The sequence below is a fragment of the Phoenix dactylifera genome, chromosome 4, assembly GCF_009389715.1.
Source record: "Phoenix dactylifera cultivar Barhee BC4 chromosome 4, palm_55x_up_171113_PBpolish2nd_filt_p, whole genome shotgun sequence".
Classification (NCBI taxonomy): domain Eukaryota; kingdom Viridiplantae; phylum Streptophyta; class Magnoliopsida; order Arecales; family Arecaceae; genus Phoenix; species Phoenix dactylifera.
In genome coordinates this window covers 13,583,169-13,606,142 of record NC_052395.1, presented here as the reverse complement: position 1 = coordinate 13,606,142, position 22,974 = coordinate 13,583,169, and the positions used below count along the sequence as shown (strand labels likewise).

General features: G+C 45.8%; 1 protein-coding gene across 2 annotated transcripts; it reads right to left on the bottom strand.

Moving 5' to 3' along the window:
* Nucleotides 1-2,631: 2,631 nt before the first annotated feature.
* On the bottom strand, nucleotides 2,632-5,020 carry LOC103722065 (protein RADIALIS-like 1). Of its 2 annotated transcripts, none has more exons than XR_003388531.2 (2): nucleotides 3,099-5,020; nucleotides 2,632-2,948 (listed from the first exon to the last, which is right to left on the bottom strand). XR_003388531.2 is itself a non-coding variant. In XM_008812499.3 (2 exons), exons 1-2 carry the CDS (start codon nucleotides 3,770-3,772, stop codon nucleotides 2,944-2,946), a joined length of 240 nt encoding a protein of 79 aa, XP_008810721.1. In that variant the 5' UTR covers nucleotides 3,773-4,868; the 3' UTR covers nucleotides 2,632-2,943. The 2 variants fall into 2 exon arrangements, 1 of the variants encoding a protein (XP_008810721.1); XM_008812499.3 differs by having other exon boundaries at nucleotides 3,538-4,868.
* Nucleotides 5,021-22,974: the final 17,954 nt, after the last annotated feature.

Sequence of the window (22,974 nt, the reverse complement as noted above, 5' to 3'; positions counted from 1 at the left end):
TTTTACTCAATCTCAAACCTAAGCACGACATTCTCATCTTGTTTCCAAACTCAAGTTGTTTGGTTGCGGTGGTTTGTTAAGGGATTATATCTGTAGGCGGCAATCTTGCCACCTAGGTATTGTGGCCTTGTATAAAAATCATTAAAGGTTGCTCTACTGGAACAGAGAACACATTCTCCACATTCTTAATTTACAACAGAAAGAGGACTTTGTCAATCTTGGTCATTGCACAGGGAGGGACTGTTTCGGAGATGATATAGGGATTGAGTTTGATGATATAGGGACTTTGATGTGGCAACAATGTGTGCTGACCTCGGTTGTCTTTAGTATTTTGTTGGTTATTTTTATCCTACTCAAAAGAATAAAAGTGTTGGTACCTCTGTCTTTGAAGGTTCAAATCCTGAGTATTGCTAAAGATGCAAAAGCATATTGTAAATCCTGGGTCCATGGCTGGGTCAGCCACAAGCTGGGAAAGCCCATCCTAGCTATACCTTTATGATTATTATTATTACGTACTGTATTATGCTTGGCTTAGATTTCATGTGGACTGGGTTGGTTCAACAAGAGACAAAAAGCTGATGGAGAGAGTGGCCAACTAACTGAAACCAGCCTGCTGCGTCCTAGTCTTATCCTATGGAATAACAGAAGGATATAAGAAACTATATAGGAAAGAACAAGAGAATAAAATCCACCTCTGCTCCCCATTGGCCACCGTCATTCCTCCCCTGCCACCAGGGATTGGTAGCTGCTTCGATATGCCTAATGTCGCTCGCAAGAAGTTCATTATGGTCGCTAAGGTGATCATAGGCTGAGTTTGGGCACAGAAAATATCAAATTTTATATAAGCCTGACCTAAAGTCCGATTAAAAATGAATAGATTTTAGGCTTGAGGCTCGGCTCATGATCAGCTCTGCAGTTCGCTTCTTCAGGGATCTTCTAGCTGATGGCTCGGCGACATTGTGCCAGCTGTTGGCAGTGCCCTGATCTTATGCAAGGTGCCCCTGAGGAACTCTGCAAACTTGAGACCAGTTTATCCAGGGGATTGTTTGAGGGAAAGGAGGTGTGACTCCAAGCAGTGAAGCAGTTGATGGTGGTGGGAACAATGCTGTGTATGAGGTGAGATCGTCGTAGAGACAGGGGAGAGTTGGGAAAAGGGCAAGCGAGAAGCTCGAATTTTTCAAAGCCCAAGCTTCATGAAACACGAGAACAACAGCGAGAAAACTGTTTCTGGAGTATGGAGTTTATTTGGGCTAACATGGGGAGGCAGTTACTAAAGCATACAACGTTTGTAAAGAACCTGGAAGAAACCTAAATATAGCACATCTAGCCCACTTTACTTCACTAAGCAACTGCTATTTTCACTGGAATAAAGTAGATTAAGGTAAGGGCCAAAGTGAAATTTTGTGAAAGCTAATATGCTACTTTTTACTTACAGGCTTCATCTGAACCTAGAAAATGCTATCCGATCAAAATGCCGAATAGATTTATTAATATTTTTTAGTTGCCCCGAAGTTGTTCCATCTATTCTAGAACAACAAAAAGCCTTCATGGCAAGCTTTTCTCTATTTTATTATGACTACATATATTCTGGTGGCAAGGAGAGTTACAAACTTGTGCATGTCAAATGTTTTTTTTTCTTCCAAAAGAAAACATAAGACCGAAGAATAGTTATTCCAGCCAAACTTGCTTATGAGAGGGATGAGCAAAAACTCATCCATAATTGTCATTCAATTATAACATAACTGATATATATATATATATATATATATATATATATATAAAGAAGGACCTTTCCCATTTAACAATTTGCTGCAAATCTATAATGATACGGACCCTCCATTGCAATAAAAATCAGAATGTTTAACACCTGGCTTTCATTTGGCTATAATTCGTGATTAATCTTTGCATGGCTAGGCATCTCATGCTTGGTTTTTTATGCATAGTTAAGCCTGGTTCTACAAACAGGTTAGAAAGCATGCGTTTCTACTTTATGCAAAAGCTAGGGACTGGGGATAAATAGTATATTGAAATTAAGGACTGGAAACAACATGCATGTCCAGTTAATTGGGACTAACATAAAATGGTACACAATTCATGGAGGTGGACCTGAATTTTCCCTGAAAAATCTTAACCATCTTGTGTCTAGTGGATTCCTTCCCTTTCTATCCCCATAGCTTCTAGCTGTCCTTTTCTCAACTTGAACGAATCCATGGTGGCGTCGGTATCTATCTGCCTGGAATCTATGCGTATAATTCAACTCCAAAACTGAATTCATTCCATTTGAAATGACTGATGGCTCAAGAAGAGAAAGAAGGGAGTCAAGATAATAAGACTGTGCGACTCTTTCCAGAAAAAAGGAAGCGAATAAAGGGGAGTGGGGTTTGGGAATAAGATACTATTTGATTTCAACTCTTAAATCTCGTAGCTTAAAAGAGGTGTCGATGGCAATACTTGATCTGGTTTGCTTCTTCATAAGGAAGTTGGATTCTGACCCCTGGGCAATGTCAAAATGAAGAGGAACCATACGCTGATGCCTGGCTCTGCTGAGTTTTTTTCAATTTAGAGTTGACTTATTCTAACACTGAAGTTTGTTTTGCAAGACCTGCTCCAAGGCTATGCTAAGATTTCTCATATAGAAGTTATATCAAACTTAGCTTTATTAAGTAATAACCACACAACTTAGAAGACTAGCCACGCATTTTATGTCAGTCTTCAATAGTTTACGATAGGATGAAAGTGAAGGGAAGATACATAAGAATAGAAACAGAGGGCTTCAATAAGGTCAGGGACATCTGATCTTCATCTGAAAGTCACATGTATGCATCTGGCTTTTTATTTCTTTGAGTTCTATCTGCATCTCCAGAGAAGAATTATGCCCCATGCTACTTGATATCGACAAAGATGCTGCTTCCTATTTTTCGCTTCGCTGGAGCTTTAGAAACTTCAGCCTGCCAAATGGGTTCAAAAACGAAAATGAAAAAAAGAGTAAATATGAAAACAAAACCCATGGGGAGATCCTATCAGACAATACCATAAACAATCCGAAAGAATGAGTTTTGGCTGCACATCATGCAGAAATACAATAATAAATGTCTAACCTTTAGAGAAGGAAAGCAACACTGCATGAAAAATAGAGTGTCACAAGCGTAAGTGACCCAGAAAGGCATATTATGAAGCCTGGATCAGCCATAGCTCAGGCTAGCAAAGTCAATAGGAAGCCAAGAGATGGTAATCTATCTTTTAAGTACTTAAGCATGGCTATATTTCATGCGCCTTATAGTGGGATGGCAAAGGGATCAGGGTTGAGGGGAGAGTAAAAGCACAGTTGATTGTTTGGGTTTTGCCTTAAGCCAGCTGAAAACAAGTGTTCCATCCAAGTCTCACACATCAGGAAAACAATATGGAAGCACAAGAGAAGAGCAAGAGGAAGGAATGGAACAGTAATAGAAAGGAAGCGAAACAGAGGGTACCATGGAAGCGCAAGAGGAGAACGAGGAAGGAATGGGACAGTAACAAGAAGGAAGTGAAACAGAGTACCCCTGCCGCCGGACGACCGGTAACTCGGGAATGGCACGTGGCCTGACTCGATCTTCCTGATGTCCTCAACTAGCCTTTCATAGTGCCGTTTCACCTCTTCGGCCGACTTCCCGCCGACGGCCCGGGCCACGTTGTGCCAGCGGTCAGGCGTGTCCTTGTCGTACTTCGCCAGGGCCGTCTCAAACAACTTGTTCTGCTTTGGGGTCCAGGAGGAGCTCAGTGAACTGGACGCCATCTGTTAGAATAAAGAATTGAAAGGATCGCTGGAGAGGGAGGTGATTTAATTCCTAGGTGGTGGAGACGGTTGTCAATGGCGAGTGTAAGAGGAAATGGTGATAGAAACAGAGTGGGGAAGTGGACAAGAGGGAGCTTGGTGAGTTTCTAAGGCTCTAATCTCTTAGGGAAGAGGAGAAAGTGAAGGAAAGGGACCCTTCCAAGTTCTAGACCCTATGGACTTCGTGTGGGCTGATGCGGGGAGGCAGTTGCCGAGGGTGCTTCTTATAGGAGGGGAGTTCGGTCGTGAGTGGTGCTCAGGTGCAGCCAGTTGGCGAATAATGGAGGAAAAGTGGCGGAATTTGAGAGGAGAACCTCCCCTCAAGAAAACATGAGAGGAGAACCGTAAGGAGTGAGGGCCCATAACAAGGCTCTGCATAGTCCTTGGGGGATGGAAGGGAACTTTAATGAGAACCTCCACTGTGATGGTCATAGAAGTTATAAGCAAGAGGAAAGGAATATAATTTTTGTATTCTAATACGATAAATCTTTCATACTTGTCATATTACTGATATAACTTGGGTTCATTAAAAAATTATCCCAATGTAGCTGACTGTGCTCATGCGAGTAGCCGATGTGCTAAATAAAAAAATAAAAAAAATTCAAAAAAAATTTGTTGAGGCATCAGTTAAAAATGTACTGATATAATGGTTTTAAGAAACCTTCTTCCAACAGGGATTTGGACAATACTTGGCTGGCTTCATTCCTTTTATAGAAAGATCAGGCCTCATCTCCCTCCTCTGTCTCGCCCCTTCGCTCTCATCTCCTGTTATGATTAAAAGGGTTCTCTCCTCCCAGGAACTTAGCACTTGCACTGGTAATAAAGAGAGAGTGCATGCCATGAAGGAGCAGCCGCGCAAAAATGAGTGGTTATTGGTTGGATCAGATCGGTGAGTGAGCTTGTAAAACAGTCCAACTGTCTTACACAATAACAGATGAACTACATTTATGTGTGTTGCTTCATGATTAGACTAGTCCACCAAAATTAATGGCAAATCTAATCCAACTAAAGATTACACCTTAAAAATGGATCCAATTTCACCATCATGGCCATCTATGTATACATGATGCCAGTACATGATGCATTAGGACCCATGTTATATATGACATAGCATCCCTTCAATACTAGTGCATCACGAGCCATCCTGCAATACACGAGCAGGTGCCAATTGTAAACTAGACCGTCAAATTTGCTCATCGAATTCAAGAGAATCTAAACTCATGATAAATACATGAGGATAAGAGTCTATCATAAGTATTTGACATGCATTATGTGTCAAGCCCCAATTCCAAAATATAATACGGCCATGCTATTGAGGGTACAACCCACGATAATACGAAGCCAACCATCATATCTAGTTTCCAAATCTATCACAAGCAAAATATAATAAATAAAAGTTTTATTTCATCATCCATTGCATAAAACTAATACTGATTCAGATCGTCTAAATCCAAACATAAATACGGAAACCCATAATCCTTAAAATTTAAAAATTCATTAACTACAAATTCATAGTCAATTAAAATACTAAAATTTTTATAAAAAATTGTCAAGCTTGCTAGCACGAACTCTAAACCTAGACCATTTTTCATTCTTACTAATCCTATTTATTTGAAAAGAGAAAAATAAAAAGAGATATGAGCTACACAATTCGGTAAGTAAACCTTTCACTATCTTAGCTAATCAAACATAAGTTTTTACATAAATCAATACATCATATAGAGAAAATAGCAATTATCGCAAGATAGAATATTTCAGAGTATCATGTGATAAAGTAAATCATAAAGCCAATTATGCATGTATAAATCATCAATATTTCTAAAATATAGTTCCATGTATATAATAAAATCATAAATTATTAACCATTTAACCATAGCATAGATTAAATTATTTCTCTCAGACTAAATGTTAAGGTCACTATTATACCAATTACAGGATCGTAATCGACAAAATACCAACAACTATTACATATTGGTAAGATCATATGCCAACTACTATTATCTACTGGCAGGATGATCATATGGACCTAGCTTCGGATATTGATCTACCTCACTTTCAGGAGCTATACATAGCTATCTGAGAATATTTTGTTATAGTTCTTAAAATAATTCTTCTTAAGTTATATGTTCCTAAATCATATTTTCTTGAATCATACATGAATAAAATACTAAGGGGCTTTATAGAGCTCATAGTCTATAAATAAGCATTTAATAGTAGAATAATCATGAAATCATTCTTTTCATAACAAAAATATAAATTTCATAAATATGAAGTTCATAGTTCACAAACAAGTCATTAATATTAAAATATTTATGAAATCATTATTTCATAATAAATCATGAGTTTCATAATATGATACGCTTGATCCTTAATTTTAAAAAAATATGATATCATCAACATTTAATATTATTTTCGCATCTTCATAATATCAAAAAAAAAGTAAAAATTTAAAAACTAATAAGGAGTATCGGGTTACTTACCTCTTGCACTTAGACCTTCAAACTTCATTAGATGATTCTACTAAATCTATTTAAAGACATTAGAAGCAAAATTAATTCTTATTCGATAACTTTAATAGTATTAAAATAACAAAAAAAGGTGGCAGATGGTCGGATGTGCGGTGGCCCGGTTGGGTTAGGTTCAAGCGACTCGATCAATGAATCATGAGGCACGGACTCGATTAGGGTCATGGTCATTCAATAGGGTTCATCAATAGTAGGTTTCAGAAGCACTTAACAAGGCTGGAATAGTCGGTCCGGCAAGCTGCCCGAATACCAAGGCAATTCAAGGGCTTCTCTCCAGGATTAATTGGGTCTATAGAAAAAAGAGAGAACTCTAAGCCGGGATCCATAGATCATTTTTAGAGAGAGAAAGAGGAGAGAGAAATAAGAGAGAGAAGAGAGGGGTGGATCCTCTCTTCTTTCTTCTTCTTCTTTTTTCCTTCTTTCTTTGCAAAATAAAGGAAGAGGAGAAAGGAAGGAATTGGTGGTCCTTCGGCAAGGGCACAACGGTGGTAGGTACCGGGGAGCGGCTGGCGGCAACAGCTGGCCAACTGGATTCAGCCCAAAAATAAGGCTGAAGTGTTTTTTTCGCTTGGTCATCCTCAGATCCTAGTCCGCTCGTTGGCGGTTAGGGCTCCGGCTAGGGGCCAACGTGGGGGAGCAGCCGAGAGCTTCGGCAAGGAGCGCTAAAGGCAGACAAGGCTGTTTAAAGAGAGAAAAGAGGAGATCAAAGGCGAAATAGGGGTTGAATTTTTCGATCAATTTTTGGTCGATTTTTCAACCGGCAACGATGGTTTAGGATCGTGGGAAGGAAGAGAGGACAAAGGTGAGGAAGACCAAGGCCTTACCTCAGCTCTGGAGGGCTCTCCAACCTCGATTTGCAGCGGGCACAATGATGAATTGTCATGATTTTGAAGGGAGAAAGAGAGAGAGAATGAGGGTCGCTGCTTAGTGGTGGAGCGTCATGGAGGGGAAGGGCTTTCTTTTTATAGAGGAGGCAAGCCTCCGGTGACTTGTGGAAGTGGACTTCGAGCGGGAGTCAGATGAAGAAGAAGCTCTCGATGGGAGTCTTATTCTTTCTATTTTTTTTAAGTAAATTAAAAAATCCTTTGAGGTTTACGTTTATTAAACTTACACCCAATAGTTTGTAAAATTTACACTTACTCCCAGTTAAATTAACGACATTAGTAATGTGGCACTTAGGTCCTATTAAAAGTTAACAGTTTGACCAGTATTCTATTAAGTTATGGGCTAAAGTATTAGAGAAAAATAAACCTCAGGAGAATAAGCATAGATTTTTCATACTATTGGGTGTAAATATAGTTTATCCCTAATTTCAAAAAGATTTTTATAATTTAAATTATTTTTTACGGAAACTTGGGTTGGGCCAAAGCTTGGTTGGGCCGGTCCGGTAGACCTAAGAGCGGCCCAATGTATTTGGGGGCCTAAGGCCGTTTTGTCTTTGAAGCCTTTCCTATAGTGGGTCGGCCTAAGGCGAACTCACAGAGAAATCTTTTTTTTCTTTCCATTTTGTCTTCGAGGTCTTTCCTGCGATAGACCTTTTTTGAGCCGGGGTCTTAGGCGATCGCCCAAGTCACCTAAGGTTTGGGCCAGCCTTGGGCAGACCGGACCTGAACCAGGCCATTACATTATGGATCTCAGCTTAGGTCGGGTGTCACGTTGTGTTATTTGTTAAATTCCTCCCAGCTGAGCACCAGAGTTTAACAGTTTGCGTCTCAGCTCATCGGACCATTTGATGGTCCTACTCGGCATGTACATAAGGATCCACGTAAAGAACAATTTTTGATATGATGCATGCCTGCATGTGACACATGCTTTGTATGAATCAGAATATGCATCTAAGGGTGCGTTACGTCATGTCATCTCCCATTTTTGATAAGCATCGGACCCCATCCCTTTTCCAAGGGAATCCGATCATTATTGATGGTCTACCGATCATGGGACCCAATACTTTGCCAAGGGAACCGGGTCATTCATGGTTGGTGCATGGCGCTGACATGGCATTATATCGATGCCCCCAACTCTTGTACGTCGCACTGAATCAGCACCAATATCCTTCTGCCACGTAATCACCACTCCTGTTATTCATCGGAAGCGAGCAAGGGCAAGGGCGTGGAGCTCACGGGCATTATTTACGTCGGAGGACGCTGAAGACCGTACGGATACAGGCTCACGAGAGCCTACTGTATTTTTGAACGGATCTTCACGGCCAAATAATTTATGAACACGTGGCATATCATATACTGTGCATGTTGTTTGATAGTCGTTTATATTCTAATAATGATATCTGTACTTTTATTGCTGAATTGGAGATGCAGATTTGGACCCTTTAAAACTCGCAGGCACCATGGCCAGCAATTTTTTTTTCCTCTAAATTTGAGGTGTAGTTTGGAAACAATATAAACAAGTTAGGTAAAGTGATTATGTTTTCAATAGTTTATTTTATTGTCATCTCGTGATTATATTGTAGCACTTTAAATCTAACATTTAGGCGCGGAGCTTGATGGACTCCTCTCCACCGTAACATATAGACCCTCCATTGCTGATTTGCAGCACGTAGTCCCTCTCCTCTCCTCTCTCCGAAAAATTATCAGGTGAACTAGATCCATTATAGACTTGGAATGAAATCATCCTAAGTCATGTTGCTATTATAATTAAATGATTCCATTCTAGTTCTTTAGTGACTCTGCCAACCTAATGATTTCTCCCTCTCTAGGGTTCCTTCCACTCAAAAAAGAGTAATCCAACTCCCATGATCTCGTTTCCCTAACCAGATCTTGCCAAAAAAAATATTTCGATTTCTTTTCTTGATTCAATAAACCTAGCTGAGTTGGTTTTATACCCAAAATGGATGGTTGGATGCATTTTTTTTTTTTAATTATGTAACGAGTGAAAAAAACCCTACGAACCTGTCTATCGATCATAATGTGATAATCCCATAGTAGGATATGTGAACTTAACCCCACTTAAAATTCTGCTTTTCAATTTTTTTTAAATTTAAATTATTTAAGTTTCTTCGTTCTCTACACAATTTTTGGATTGGTTCAAACTTTTAAAAAAAAGAGATGGCCGATAATTTGTCTCCACATAACTACTATTTACTGTTATAACCAAAATAATAGCCAATATTAGCTCTAAACAGATATAAGGTACATTCTTTCTGAAACTATCTATAAAACAAGATATATTTTTTTAGTTATAATATAAAATGATGGGGTTATCTTCTTTAATTAATTTTAGATATTACGTAGTTATTTATTTGTTAAGATGATGAATCTGATAAAGCTGTTATGCCTCCCCCCACCTAAATTCCTGGCTCCGCCGCTGCTTAATTACCACTACATTGTCCAATTGCATTATCTATTTTATAAACCCTGGATTTCCTCAATGTTTTTTGAGTAGCACACTACATTACAAAGAGATGGGTGGTCTTGACCAGTTCTGCGGATGGTTGCAGTCACTTGGTGATGGTTGATTTTTCTTTTCTACATGATATTCTACAAGTTGGGTAATGTTAATTTTAGGCAGATTTCATATAAAAATAATTTTTGCATCCATTAAATTTGTTTTGAACACTTATTTATTGTGAGTCGAATTCCTAAGTTACTCTAGCTCCTTTTGCTCAAACAGTAATTACTCGAACTTTGAATCGGGCCCCCCATAATACATCTAATTTAGCAGATGGTATTAAGCACTATCACAAACATACTAGTTCAGCTAGTTAAGTATATTGCAACAACAGCAAATCAATTTCACATCCTCAATAGTTCTGTGATATTATGATAGAAGATAGTCCCCAAAACCTTTCACCAGAACATATATTTGATTGTTGTAAAATATTTTGTCCACTCATTCAAGAATATAGAAGCTGTTACTAATATATCGCTCCTACTATAACTATTACTATATCATATTGTTGCTGGAAATTAGACCCGGGGGCGACCAGTGGCTGAGAAGGAGGAGCTCCAGCGTGAGATGGCGGGTGACGGTCCGTCGGTGGCCGGGGTTTCCAGCGCCGGCCCTACGATGCTTAAGTCAGATGGGGCTAATGTGTAGAAGGAGAGAAAGTATTTTATGGAGTTTCAGAGTCCAGCCCCGCTCTAAGAGGGAGGGGTTTCCCTTTTATAGAGGGGTACAGGATCACCTGCGATGTGATGGGGTGAACGGGTTACCGTCATGATTGAGCATGATCGTGTGAATTAATGCACGATCGTGTGAATTAATGCATTGCCGTGGGAGATCAGGCTGGAGCCAGTGAGTCGTCGTGGCTGATCGGACGTGGCTGAGTGGGTCAACTACTTATCGTGGAGGACTTGAGATCCGTAGATAGCATGCGCATTGATTGTTGAGTGAGCCGGAGATCTACGGAGACCATGCGTCTTAATTGTTGCAGGGCATGGTCCCCGATCGAGCCGCAGAAGGATGTGACCGCAGCGGGTTGATAGAGAGGTCAGGCTTCCGAGGTCAAGGATGCTGAGGTCGGGTGCCTGGGTCGGGCGTCACGGGGTCGAGCGCCTGGCCGGGCGCCAGATCGGGAGCCCTGAGGTTGGGCCCCCGATGGGGCGCCTTCAGGTCGGACGCCTCCAGGTCGGACGCCTCCAGGTCGGGTGCCTTGGTCGCGTGCCGGTGATGCGTTCATGCATTTTGGGGTAATCCGTTTTTCTCCCAACACTACCCTCCGACTTTCGAGTTCGAGCCGCTTACGAGCTCGGGCGAAGAAAGTAGTTGCCTTTACTATATTAGTGGGGCCAGGAAGCCTTAAATTATTCCCGCGCTCCGTGTGTTTTAGGGCATCCTTAATGAGAGGAGACAGGGCGACGCTCTTTTGCCTTTCGAGGTTGCCTTGCGTCGTGGGCTCATGATGGGGCTCCGAAATTCGATGGGATGCTGCCTTGATTCTGTATTCAAAGCGTCGATCCGGATTAAATATGCCGCTTCGGTCTTTGGGGCCGACACATGGCAGAATCTGGACGGAAGGCGGGATCCGGACCTGCCAATCTGGATCGTCGGGAGGTCCTATATAAATCTCAGACCTGGCCCTAAAAGTTCTTATTTGGCCGCCGCATTCGCTGCTCCCGCTTCGGTTAGGCTTCCGAGGTCAAGGATCCTTCCTTCGTCTCTTTTCTTCTTTCACAGTCTCGACCGAGTCTTCCCGGTGGCGCCCTAAGGCGATTTCCGGCGACTCCGCAGTAGGATATTTTCCCACGTTGGCTCGGGGGATCCTTCTTCTTCTTCTTCTTCTTCTTTCCTTCATTCCTTGTTTTCTTCTTCGTCTTTCCTTTTCTGGGATGGGTCGTGGTCCAGGTGAGGTCGGGTCTAGCCTGACTGAGGAGGAACTGGAGCTGGTCCGTTCTCGATTTTTCTTCCGGTCCGGATTTCGTCTTGAGCCTGCGGGGTCGGAGGACCGGGTGACGAGACCTCCTTTAGGTCGAATCGGGGTGTACATTGAGACACTTTGGGCCGGCCTGCGGTTTCCTCTTCACGAGTTCATGAACGAGTTGCTGGTGGCGTACCAGCTCGTCCCAGCACAACTCGTTCCGAACTCGTGGAGGACCATCATTGGGTTCCTATCCCTTTGCTTTGCGCACGGGATACCGACCTCGGTGAACGTCTTCCGCCGGTGCTTGATGTTGAAGTCAAACCCGGCGGACGGGGAGTGGCTCTATCTCGCCTTTCGGGGTGGTAGGCCACTCTTCCGAGGTGCCCCTTCCTCCATTCATGAGTGAAAGGGAAAATTTTTCTTCCTTTCCTCCGAGCTCATGTGGGGATTGGATCTGAGGTGGGGGCATCCCCGGTTGAAGGCCCTATATAAGCTCCCCCAGCTTTCGGCGGACGAGAAGAGGGTTCTCAACGCTCTGCATGGCCTCGGGGGGATATCCTTCTGACCGACCTCCTGAGCGAGGAGGCCCTAATGAACGTCGGCTTGAGCTCGGCGCATCCCGCGATTCTCGAGACCGAGCAGGAGGCCGATGAGGCCGAGGCTGATGCGGCCGAGCAAGCGGCACGGGAGACTCCCTCTGGGGGAGTCGCCGGGGGCGCTCCCGAGGTCACTGGCAAAACCCCATCTGAGGTTGCCGCGGAAGGTCCCGAGCCAACTTCTGCCGAGGACCCCCATGTGATCATTGTAGACGACTCCAAGGTCGATGCCGATGCAGCTGCCGGGGCCTAGGACTTAGCCTTCTCTTTTCCATTTTGTAAGTGAGGTCAGCCTTCGAAGTCATTGTACAGCCGAACCTTGATTTTGTACTTAGCCTTCGGGCCTTTATCAATGAGAAACATTCTTTTTCCAAACTTATGCTTCCTTCTGTTTGTGTAATTGATAAACCTTCATTTTGGCTGCTTAAGTTGGATTCCTCTTTGGCAAACTTCTTCAAGTCTCCAAGCTCGGCTAAGTCTTTAGACCTAGATTCCGGTAGAATTCGCTAAGTTGTTAGAGTTCTAAGAGGAATCATGCTGAGGCTATAGGCTTGGACTTTAGGAGAACTCGCTAAGTCTTTGTGCTTGGGCTTCGAAGAAGTCCTGCTAGGCCTTTAGGTTTATCCTCTGAAAAAATTTCGCCAAATCCTTGGGCTCGGCTTCCAGAATAAGCTTGTCGAAGCTTTGAGCTCGGGCTCCGAAGATAACATAGGCCGAGGTCGGGCTATATTGGAGCTTTCATGCTTTTTGATCTCGAACCTGGTCCGAGTGTCATCAGGTAAAATTAGAGCCCATGGTGAGTGACTTGGCACTTCCGAGCATGGTCAGAATATCATCGGATGGAGCTCGAGGACGTCGTTACAGGCCGTCTTGGCTTGAGTTGACGTTCGGACTTGGCCGGGCCCCCATCCAGAGGGGTCTGGAGCAATTGAAAATTGAACTGGAGATTGGTGGTGAGGAGCTCCCCGTGCTTAGTTGGAAGATTATGCGCGAGGTCGAGAGAACCTCGGCTCGTGGTCGATTCAGAAGAGCATCCCGACCTTCGTAGGGGGGAATCTCGAGCTTGGTCGAGGCTTTATTGACCGTCCTGTAATATAAGCAAGTAAGCGCAATGACGTAGGTGCTGGGTAGGATATACCTCTCGCACCATCGGAGCCGAGCATCTCAGGTTGAGGTAAGCGACTCCGCTCTAAGGTTGACTTTCAATAGGGTTCTTTGGCTTATAGTCCGCTCCCATAGGTGGCGCCATCTGTTGCGAGGATGGCGCTTTGGCCGGAGCCTTGCGCAAAAGCATGGCTCGCACCGACCGAGCAGAGAAGGATGCTGCGTTCCCTACGAGGTATTGCCTACTTTGGGCGCGCTTGCACGCCAGGGAGTCCGCATAGGTACTGCCCCTGGGTCGTACGCCACGGGGGTCCGCGTAGGTACTACCCCATCGTCGTCGTCGTGTACCGCGGGGGTCCGCATAGGTACCACCCCGTCATCATCGTTGTGCGCCACGGGGGTCCGCGTAGGTACTACCCCGTCATCGTGCGCTACGGAGGTCCGCGTATGTACTATCCCATTGTCATCGTCGTTGTGCGCCACGGGGATCCGCGTAGGTACTACCTTGTCATCGTAAGCCACGAGGGTCCGCGTAGGAACTACCCCATCGTTGAATGTCTTCCCGAGACCGAGGGAGCTTGGGCTCGCTGTCGACCTGGTGACGCTTTCCGAGGTCGAGGGAGCTTAGGCTCGCTGTCGACTCAACGAGGCATCCCGACCTTAGTCGAGGGATCGAGCATGAGGTCGAGGGAGCTTGGGCTCACTGTTGATCTGGTGACGCTTCCCGAGGTCGAGGGAGCTTGGGCTTGCTGTCGACTCAGCAGGGCATCTCGATCTTAGTCGAGGGATCGAGCACGAGGTCGAGGGAGCTTGGGCTCGTTGTCGACCTCGTGACGCTTCTCGAGGTCGAGGGAGCTTGGGCTCGCTGTCGACTCAGCGGGGCATCCCGACCTTAGTCGAAGGATCGAGCATGAGGTCGAGAGAGCTTGGGCTTGCTGTCGACCTCGTGACGCTTCCCAAGGTCGAGGGAGTTGTAGTAATGTGCTGTTTTTCGTTGATATCTCGCCATGCGAACTCGGGTTGCCTCCCTTGTCGCCTCGATGAGGTCCAAGTTGTCCCTAAGTTGGGAGGAGTTGGAGGCTGCATCGTGATGTTCCACTCTTGGCGAGGGGAGTCCGACTTCTAGAGGGATGACAGCTTTTGTTCCGTATGCCAGATTGAAGGGGGTCTCGCCGGTAGGAAGTCGGAATATGGTCCTGTAGGCCCAGAGAACATTGTAGAGGTCTTCGACCCATTGCCCTTTGGATCGGTCGAGCTTAGCCTTGAGCCCCTGAAGGATAATGCGGTTTGTTACCTCGATTTCTCCATTCATCTGTGGATGGTTTAACGAGGTGAAGCAGTGGTCGATGCCGAACTCGAAGCAGAATTTTTTGAAATGGATGTTGTCGAACTGACGGCCGTTATCAGATATAAGGATGCGGGGGAGTCCAAATCTATAGATTATTGACTTCTAAACAAAGTCTTGCATCTTCTGCTCGGAGATCCGGGCCACTGGTTCGGCTTTGACCCATTTGGTGAAGTAGTCGATGGAGACGACCAGAAATTTTCGCTGCCCGGTAGCCAGGGGGAATGGTCCCAGGATGTCAATCCCCCATTAGGCGAATGGCCAGGGGGCACTGATCGAGGTCAACGGGACCGAAGGTCGGTGCTGGATGTTGGCATTCCGCTGGCATCGATCGCACCTTCGGACGAAGTCTAATGCATTCTTCTGAAGTGTGGGCCAGTCGTATCCCTGGCGCAGGATTTTATGGGCCAGTGCTCGGCCTCCCAAGTGGTTTCCGCATATCCCTTCATTAACCTCTCGCATAGCATAGTCCGCCTCTGACGGACGGAGGCATTTAAGGAACGGAGAGGTGAAAGATTTCCGGTAAAGCTTGCCTTCATATAATATGTATCGGAAGGCTAGACGTCTGATTCGACGGGCCTCGAGCTCATCATTGGGAAGGGCTTCATTGTGCAAATAGCTGACAAGCTCGTCCATCCAGCTTGGCTCGGTGTCGATGCAGAGGGTTGGCTCAGGCTCCTCTGTGCTGGGCGTTTGGAGTTATTCGAGTACTGTTACCTTAGAGAGCTCGCTAATGCGGAAAGTCACGAGCTTCGACAAGTGGTCTACCCTTAGGTTCTCTGTCCTGGGAATGTGCTGGATGTTGAAGGAGCTCAAGATGGATGTGAGATCTCGCACCTTTTGGAGATATCTCTGCATCGACGGCTCTCTTGCTTCAAAGTCGCCCAAAACTTGGCTCACGACCAGTTGGGAGTCACTGAAGACCTTCAGGTCCTCCACTTTCAGCTCTTTTGCTAATTTGAGCCCGGCAATGAGTGCCTCATACTCTGCTTCATTGTTCGAGGCGAAAAACTCGAAGCGTAGAGCCTGCTCTACGACTACCCCATCTGGGCTAGTAAGGATAAGACTTGCTCCGCTACCCCCCGAGGTTGAGGAGCCGTCTACATATAGGACCCATGGCTGCCTCGGGGTCTCCTCCGCTGGCATGAGTGAGAGCTCGGGATCGTCCAGCAAAGTGCACTCCACGAGAAAGTCAGCAAGTGCTTGGACTTTAATCGCTAGCCTCGGACGGTATTCAAGGTCGATCTTTCCGAGCTCGACTGCCCACTTCACGATCCTCCCTACGCGATCCGACCGTTGCAGAATTTGATTCATGGGCTGGTCAGTCAGTATGGTCACAATGTGGCCTGGAAGTAGGGTCGGAGCCTTCGAGCTGAAATAACCAAGGCAAAGATTGTTTTTTCCAGCTTGGAATATCGGGTCTCGGTGTCCCTTAATACCCGACTAGTATAGTACACCGATCTCTGAAGCTTGTTCTCTTCTCGAACCAGGACCGAGCTTACCGCAACCGGAAAGATGGCCAGGTACAAGTAGAGGAGCTCACCCTGCTAGAATTTTGTAAGTGATGGAGGGGAAGCAAGAAGACGCCTGAGCTCTTCAAAAGCTTGCTGACAGTCCTCCGACCACAGAAAGTTCTTTGGCCGCTTGAGGATTGTGAAGAATGGGAGGCACTGCTCGGCCGACCTGGAAACGAATCTTCCCAAAGCTGTGACCCGCTTAGTGAGCCATTGTACTCCTTGACCGTCTTTGGTGGCACCATCTCTTGCAGCACTCGGATCTTCTCAGAATTTACTTCGATTCCACGCTGGGTGACTACGAAGCCAAGGAATTTGCCCGAGGTGACTTCGAATGCGCACTTGGCAGGGTTGAGCTTCATTCGATACTTCCTGAGTATGGAGAATGTCTCATTGAGGTCAGCCACATGGTTCTCTGCTGTTCGGCTCTTTACTAGCATTTCCTCCACATAGACCTCCATGTTTCGGCCTATTTGATTTTTAAAGATCTGGCTGACCAGCCTTTGATATGTTGTTCCGGCATTTTTCAACCCGAAGGGCATCACTTTGTAGCAATAAATGCCCTTATCGGTGATGAAGGCCATCTTCTCCTCGTCTTCTGGCGCCATTCGGATTTGATTGTATCCCGAGAAGGCGTCAATGAAGGTCAGCAACTGGTGTCCCGAGGTGGAGTCAACGAGCTGGTCGATGCTGGGGAGTGAAAAGCTGTCCTTTGGGCATGCTTTATTCAGGTCGGTGTAGTCCACGCACATGCGCTACTTTTCGTCAGTTTTTTTTATGAGGACCACGTTGGCGAGCCAGTCTGAATATGAGACCTCCCAGATGAAGCCGGCCTCGAGAAGTTTGTCCACCTCCTCGGCCGCTGATCGCTATCATTCCGGGGCAGAGCCCCGTTTCTTCTGCTGCATAGGTTTGCAGGTCAGTTTCACCTGGAGTCGGTGAACCATGACCTTGGGGTCTATCCTCGGCATGTTGGCGGGCGACCAAGCGAAGACGTCCATATTGGACAGGAGGAACTCGACTAGGTGGTCTCTTCCGGGGGTCGTCCCGCACTTCAAAGGTTTCGATAGGAAGCATCTGATCTGATGTTTGGGTTGGCGCCTTGGCCGGTTGCTCCTCTTGGCTTGGTGCCTTAGCCGGTTACTTTGCTTTGTGAGTCGCCATATAGCACCGCTTAGCTACTGACTGCTCCTCACGAACTTCGCCTACTTTTCGATCGGTGGGGAACCGCATGAGCAGGTGATAGGTCGAGACCACAGCTCGGAGGGCGTTGAATCCTGGTCGTCCAAGAATGGCGTTGTAGGCCGAAGACAGACGGACTACAAGGAAATCCATCCACACGGTGCTTTCTCGAGGGGCGAGCCCGACTGTGACAAAAAGGCTGACCTCGCTCTCAACCGGGACCGAATCCCCGATGAATCCGACCAGTGGAGCATTCATTCTCCGAAGCTGGCTTTCCGTCATCGTAGTACAAAATATTTGCCGAGCTTCCATTATCTACTAGGACGTGCTTTACATCAAATTTATTTACAATTATGGAGATGACCACAGCGTCATCATGAGGAGTTTCAACTTCTTCCAAGTCCTTGTCCGAGAATGAGATGGCTTCGAAGGTGTGCGGGCGCTTCGGAGGGGTCCTTTCCCCGGTGGTTTCTTCAACTAAGTTTCCTCCTCCGATAGTGTTGATGGTGCCGGCGATAGGCGTGTTATCATTTGGATCTTCAGGCAGTGCGGCATTTTTCACTAGCCTCCTTTCCTCATGCCGGTTTCGCACAAACCAGTTGAGTATTCTGCGGCGGATAAGCGCCTCGATCTCATTCCGAAGCTGGAAGCAATCCTCCGTGTCGTGGCCGTGGTCCCGGTGGAAGCGGCAATACTTCCTAGGATTGCGCCGAGCTCCTGTATCCCGCATTGGGGGTGGAAGTCGAAAGTAGTCTCGACCTTATATCTCCATTAGGTTCTCTACCCGGGGAACATTGAGGGGAGTGTAGTTCCCGTACTTCCCTGAGGGCATTCGTGGCTGCGGCGGAGATCTCGGTCGAGGCGGGGACCTTGATCGAAGCTGTCCCCGCTGTCGAGGTGGACCTTGGTCGAAGCTCTTCTCAATGGAGAAGAGTAACCTGTAGGATCGAGCCCCAGTCTTAAGTGCCGACATAGCTATCGACTGGTCGAGCTCGCGGATCTCCCAGGTTGTAGCGGTAAAGCGGTCGAGGTAATCTTTGAGGGACTCTCCCTCTTTTTGTTTGATGTCGAGGAGGGAATCCGACGTTCGCTGCTAACGTCGGTTGGCAGCAAAGTTGGTGGCGAACAGCCTGCCGAGCTGCTCGAAAGAGGATACCGTGATCGGCTTCAGTCTAGAGAACCAGAGCCGAGCCGTTCCCCGAAGAGTTGCTGGGAAGGCCTTGCAGAGCACAGCTTTCGAGGACCCCTGCAATGCCATGAGGGCTCGGTAACTTTCCAAATGGTCGAGGGGGTCGGCAGTTCCATTGTAGGGCTCCACCTGGGGCATTTTGAATCTCGGTGGGACCGGCTCATCCTCGATCTGGCAGAAAAAGGAGGACTTAGTGGTGAACTCAAAGTCGCCCTCGCGCCTTGCCTTCCTACTGTGGAGCGCTTCAATCTTGCGCTCGAGCTTCTCGACCTTCCTGTCGAGTTTCCTACCCTGGGGGATTGCCACAGTAGTCTGCTCCGGCCCGTGTTAGTCCAGGGCTGACTCAGCTTCCGAACGCTGCGGCCTTCTGTCAATGCTCCTCCCTAGCAGTTCTCTCCGGGGAGACTCTCGGGCTGAGCCTTGGTAGCAGCACCGTTCTTCGTTGTTGGCTCTCCAGGAGCCATGGATATTCTGGCCCTGGGGCACCGGTTTGTCTAGGGGAAGCACCGGCTGGACCTGGGCCTGTGGAGGGGGCATAAGTGGGGCCTCCACGCGTTGCAGGCCTTGGACCGCTGCGGCCAAGGCTTGAACTTGTTGCACCAGGATGTTGAACTGTTCCGGCTGGACTTGGGGAAATGAATCTGCCGGAGGTCTTGGTGGTGAATTCTGGATAGAGTGTCCGGGACTCGGTGGGGGATGCCGAGAGGCATTGGAGGCTCCTTTGCTTCTCAACTTCATGGCCATAACTCGGTCCCTTCCTCTAGCGCCAACTGTTGCTGGAAATTGGACCTGGAGGCGACCAGTGGCTGAGAAGGAGGAGCTCCGACGTGAGATGGCGGTTGGCGGTTCGTCGGCGGGCGGCATCCTCCGAGGGACCTGTAAAAAGCCGGTGACCGGGGTTTCCGGCGCTTGCCCTCCGATGCTTAAGTCAGAGGGGGCAAATGTATAAAGGGAGAGAAAGTATTTTTTGGAGTTTCAGAGTCCAGCCCCGCTCTAAGAGGGAGGGGTTTTCCTTTTATAGAGGGGTACAGGATTACCTGCGATGTGATGGGGCGAACAGGTTACCGTCATGATTGAGCATAATCGTGTGAATTAATGCACGATCGTGTAAATTAATGCATTGCCGTGGGAGATCAAGCCGAAGCTAGTGAGTCGTCGTGGCTGATCGGACGTGGCTGAGTGAGCCAACTGTTTGCCGTGGAGAGCTTGAGATACGTAGATAGCATGCGCATTGATTGTTGAGTGAGCCGGAGATCAGCGGAGGCTATGCGCGTTAATTGTTGAGTGAGCCGAAGATCTTCGGAGGCCATGCGCCTTAATTGTTGTAGGGCATAGTCCCCGATCGAGCTGCAGAAGGATGTGACCGCAGCGGGTGGATAGTGAGGTTGGACTTCCGAGGTCAAGGATGCTGAGGTCGGGTGCCCGGGTAGGGCGTCTCGGGGTCGAGCGCATGGCCGGGCGCCAGGTCGGGAGCCCTGAGGTCGGGCCTCTGGTGGGGCGCCACCAGGTCGGGCGCCTCCAGGTCGGGCGCCTCCAGGTCGGATGCTTCCAGGTCGGGCGCCACTAGGTCGGACGCCTCCAGGTCGGGCGCCTCCTGGTCGGGCGCCTTGGTCGCGTGCTGGTGATGCGTTCATGCATTTTGGGGTAATCCATTTTTCCCCCAATACATATATATCATGCAATTTGCTAGGTTGTGGTTGGGTCAGGAACAGGAATGCGCAACAGGAATAGCTGTTGTTATGAGAATGTTTATTCTACAAGTTATGCCTTTTTTTAGTTGACTACATTTTCTGAAATAACACTAGAGCTTTTTGTCCATACAGAGAAGGAGTTAAGCATTAAGGAGGGTTTTATGATAGATATTGACTTACGACAGCTTTCTCTTAGAATAGTAGTGCTTAAGAGAAACAGGTTTGCCCAGAATAACTATTCTCTGCTTATGCCTTCTTTGGGAAAGATATTTGGCCAGCATCAGACTTATTCCAAGCCTTATACCTTCTTTATTCCTGAAGCCAACGCTGAATATATAAGAACGCATGCATGGGCTTTACAGTATTTTAGTCACATATCTGCCACTAGCGATAGGTATTGGCAGCCATGTCTGCCTGACCATAGATTAAGTTTGCTAGTTACTCTATTGGGATTGAGAGGTAACAATAAATAAGACAATTAAAACACAACGAAATCAACAACTCTCCCACCTTATATAAATCTGTTAGGAAACAAACAACTAGAGCCAATCCACTTAATATATATATCAAGACATTCACAAATATCTAGCTGATCAAAGAAATGGAAAACACAAAAGGAACACCAAATTTTTATGTGGAAAACCTCCCCAATGTAGAGAGTAAAAACCACGGGACCGTATTCCACCCAAAAAACTTCCACTATCAACCAATAATGGGTATATAATCAGTTCTTTCTAGCCAAAACTAGAGGCACATATCACCACATAATCTCAAGAATAATATTCTTGACAAACATCAATAATAAGAGAGAAAGATTGAAAAGATCTCACATAAACAACAGCCACGTTTATGCAAAAATCTGACTTTCCTAGAAGATTGCAAATGGCGATCACACCGTACAGATTGGAGAACCACTTGTTGTGCGCCTGCTATCCAAATTGCAGCTCAATCGGACCACGGAACACCTTCCAATCGTCATTTGATCAAGATTGCATGCTGAATATCAATTCTGCATCTTCTCTGCTGCCTTCCTCTATTTTTAACTTGTGGAAGACGGCTCACATATCCTACCTTCTCAACATAAAATATTGTCCTAATGGGCCTCACGTTTTGGGCCAAAAGTAGTCTAACCAAATGGGCTAAAACTTAGCCCATATTTGTTAGACTAAGTCTTCTCCAACATAGGAGGGATAACCCAACAGTTACGTCTACGGTGATCTCCATTTTGACATGTTTTTCCATAATTTGAAGTATGTATATTATTTTGTGACATCCGCATAGAAGGATGGAGGTATGCTGCTCCTCCAGTGTCACCTGTCAATCTCACTTCATCATCAACGACAAGAACAGAAGTCGGCTAAGCTAGAATCTCCCAAAGACCTCGGAACACAGCACCAAAAAGTTCCCCTTTCTCGAGAGGTGTGGAAGGTTAAGATCCATTCGAAGAACAGGCCCCGATCCAACAAGTTGCTCCTTTGCTGAACAAAAAAGCCAATTGTTCCAGGAATCTGCACTGCAGAAAAAGTTTGCTTTGAGCCGACGTAGAATTCTTATATTCTATCTCATTTCAATCTCCATAAAGCAATGGCTGTGAATTCCGTTCTTTTCCAATGCTGTAGGCTGGTACCATTTCAAGTTCTGTGCTCTTTCCTCACAAGTTGGGAGAATCTATTTATCTGAATGGAATTTTTATTAGTATAATTTTAGAGATCACGTAACAACTTGCATCATTCATAATATTTTTCTTTATTAGCATGATCTTGTATCAACTTATATTATTTTTCTTTGCTAGCATGATCTTGTTAGAGTAACAATCTGTATCATATATAATATTTTTTTTGTTAGCATGATAATATATTAGCTTATATTATTTTTCTTATATAGAAACTGTGTACGAGTAAATATAACTCTTAAGATGTATCGAATATTTTTTTTTTCCTTCTACAAATATTTTAATAGAGCTGACATAGAATTCTTATATTCTATCTCATTTCGATCTCCATAAAGCAATGGCTGTGAATTCCGTTCTTTTACGTTGCTGTAGGCTGGTACGATTTCAAGTTCTGTGGTCTTTCCACACAAGTTGGGAGAATATGTGTCGGTCTCCGTATCTATCTGAATGGAATTTCTGCGGACCATCACCACCAAGACGCAGTTTCATTCGTCTAAAGTGACTGATGACCAAACCAAGGAAAGAGGAGAGACAAGGTAAGATGCCATATGGTTTGAGGTCCATATAAGACCTTTTATACACAAGTGGATTCAACGACCGGACCAGGTCCATATGGCATTCATCTTTGGAAAGAGCAGGCATTCATCTTTTGGTCTCTATTAATTAAATCAATCTTCCGTGGAGTCAAAGATTGCCATTTCTAAAAGCCTGGAGCTTTAGGGCGAGGATAATATATGGAAATCCTTGGGATACCAGGCCACGTTTTTTATGTTATATTAAGCCTGAAAATGCGACATGGAATTACAGAAAGTAGCTTTTGTTATGGAGCCAGGGTCGTTTGAAGCGATTACATGCTCGAAATTAGAGACAAGTAGAGAATTACGGTGTTTTCCACAGCATTAGAATTAATGGGTTTGGTGATTTGGAGAAGCCCAGCAGTCACCAGAATCTTGGGAAACGTGGCCCAAATTTTAGGTGGCTGGATTTGGCATTTAGCCTGAGTCCTTCAATTATTTCAGGCTTTCAGG

Bases quoted from the DNA above. Each gene is read 5' to 3' on its own strand.
- LOC103722065 (XM_008812499.3), bottom strand. From the start codon at position 3,772: ATGGCGTCCAGTTCACTGAGCTCCTCCTGGACCCCAAAGCAGAACAAG.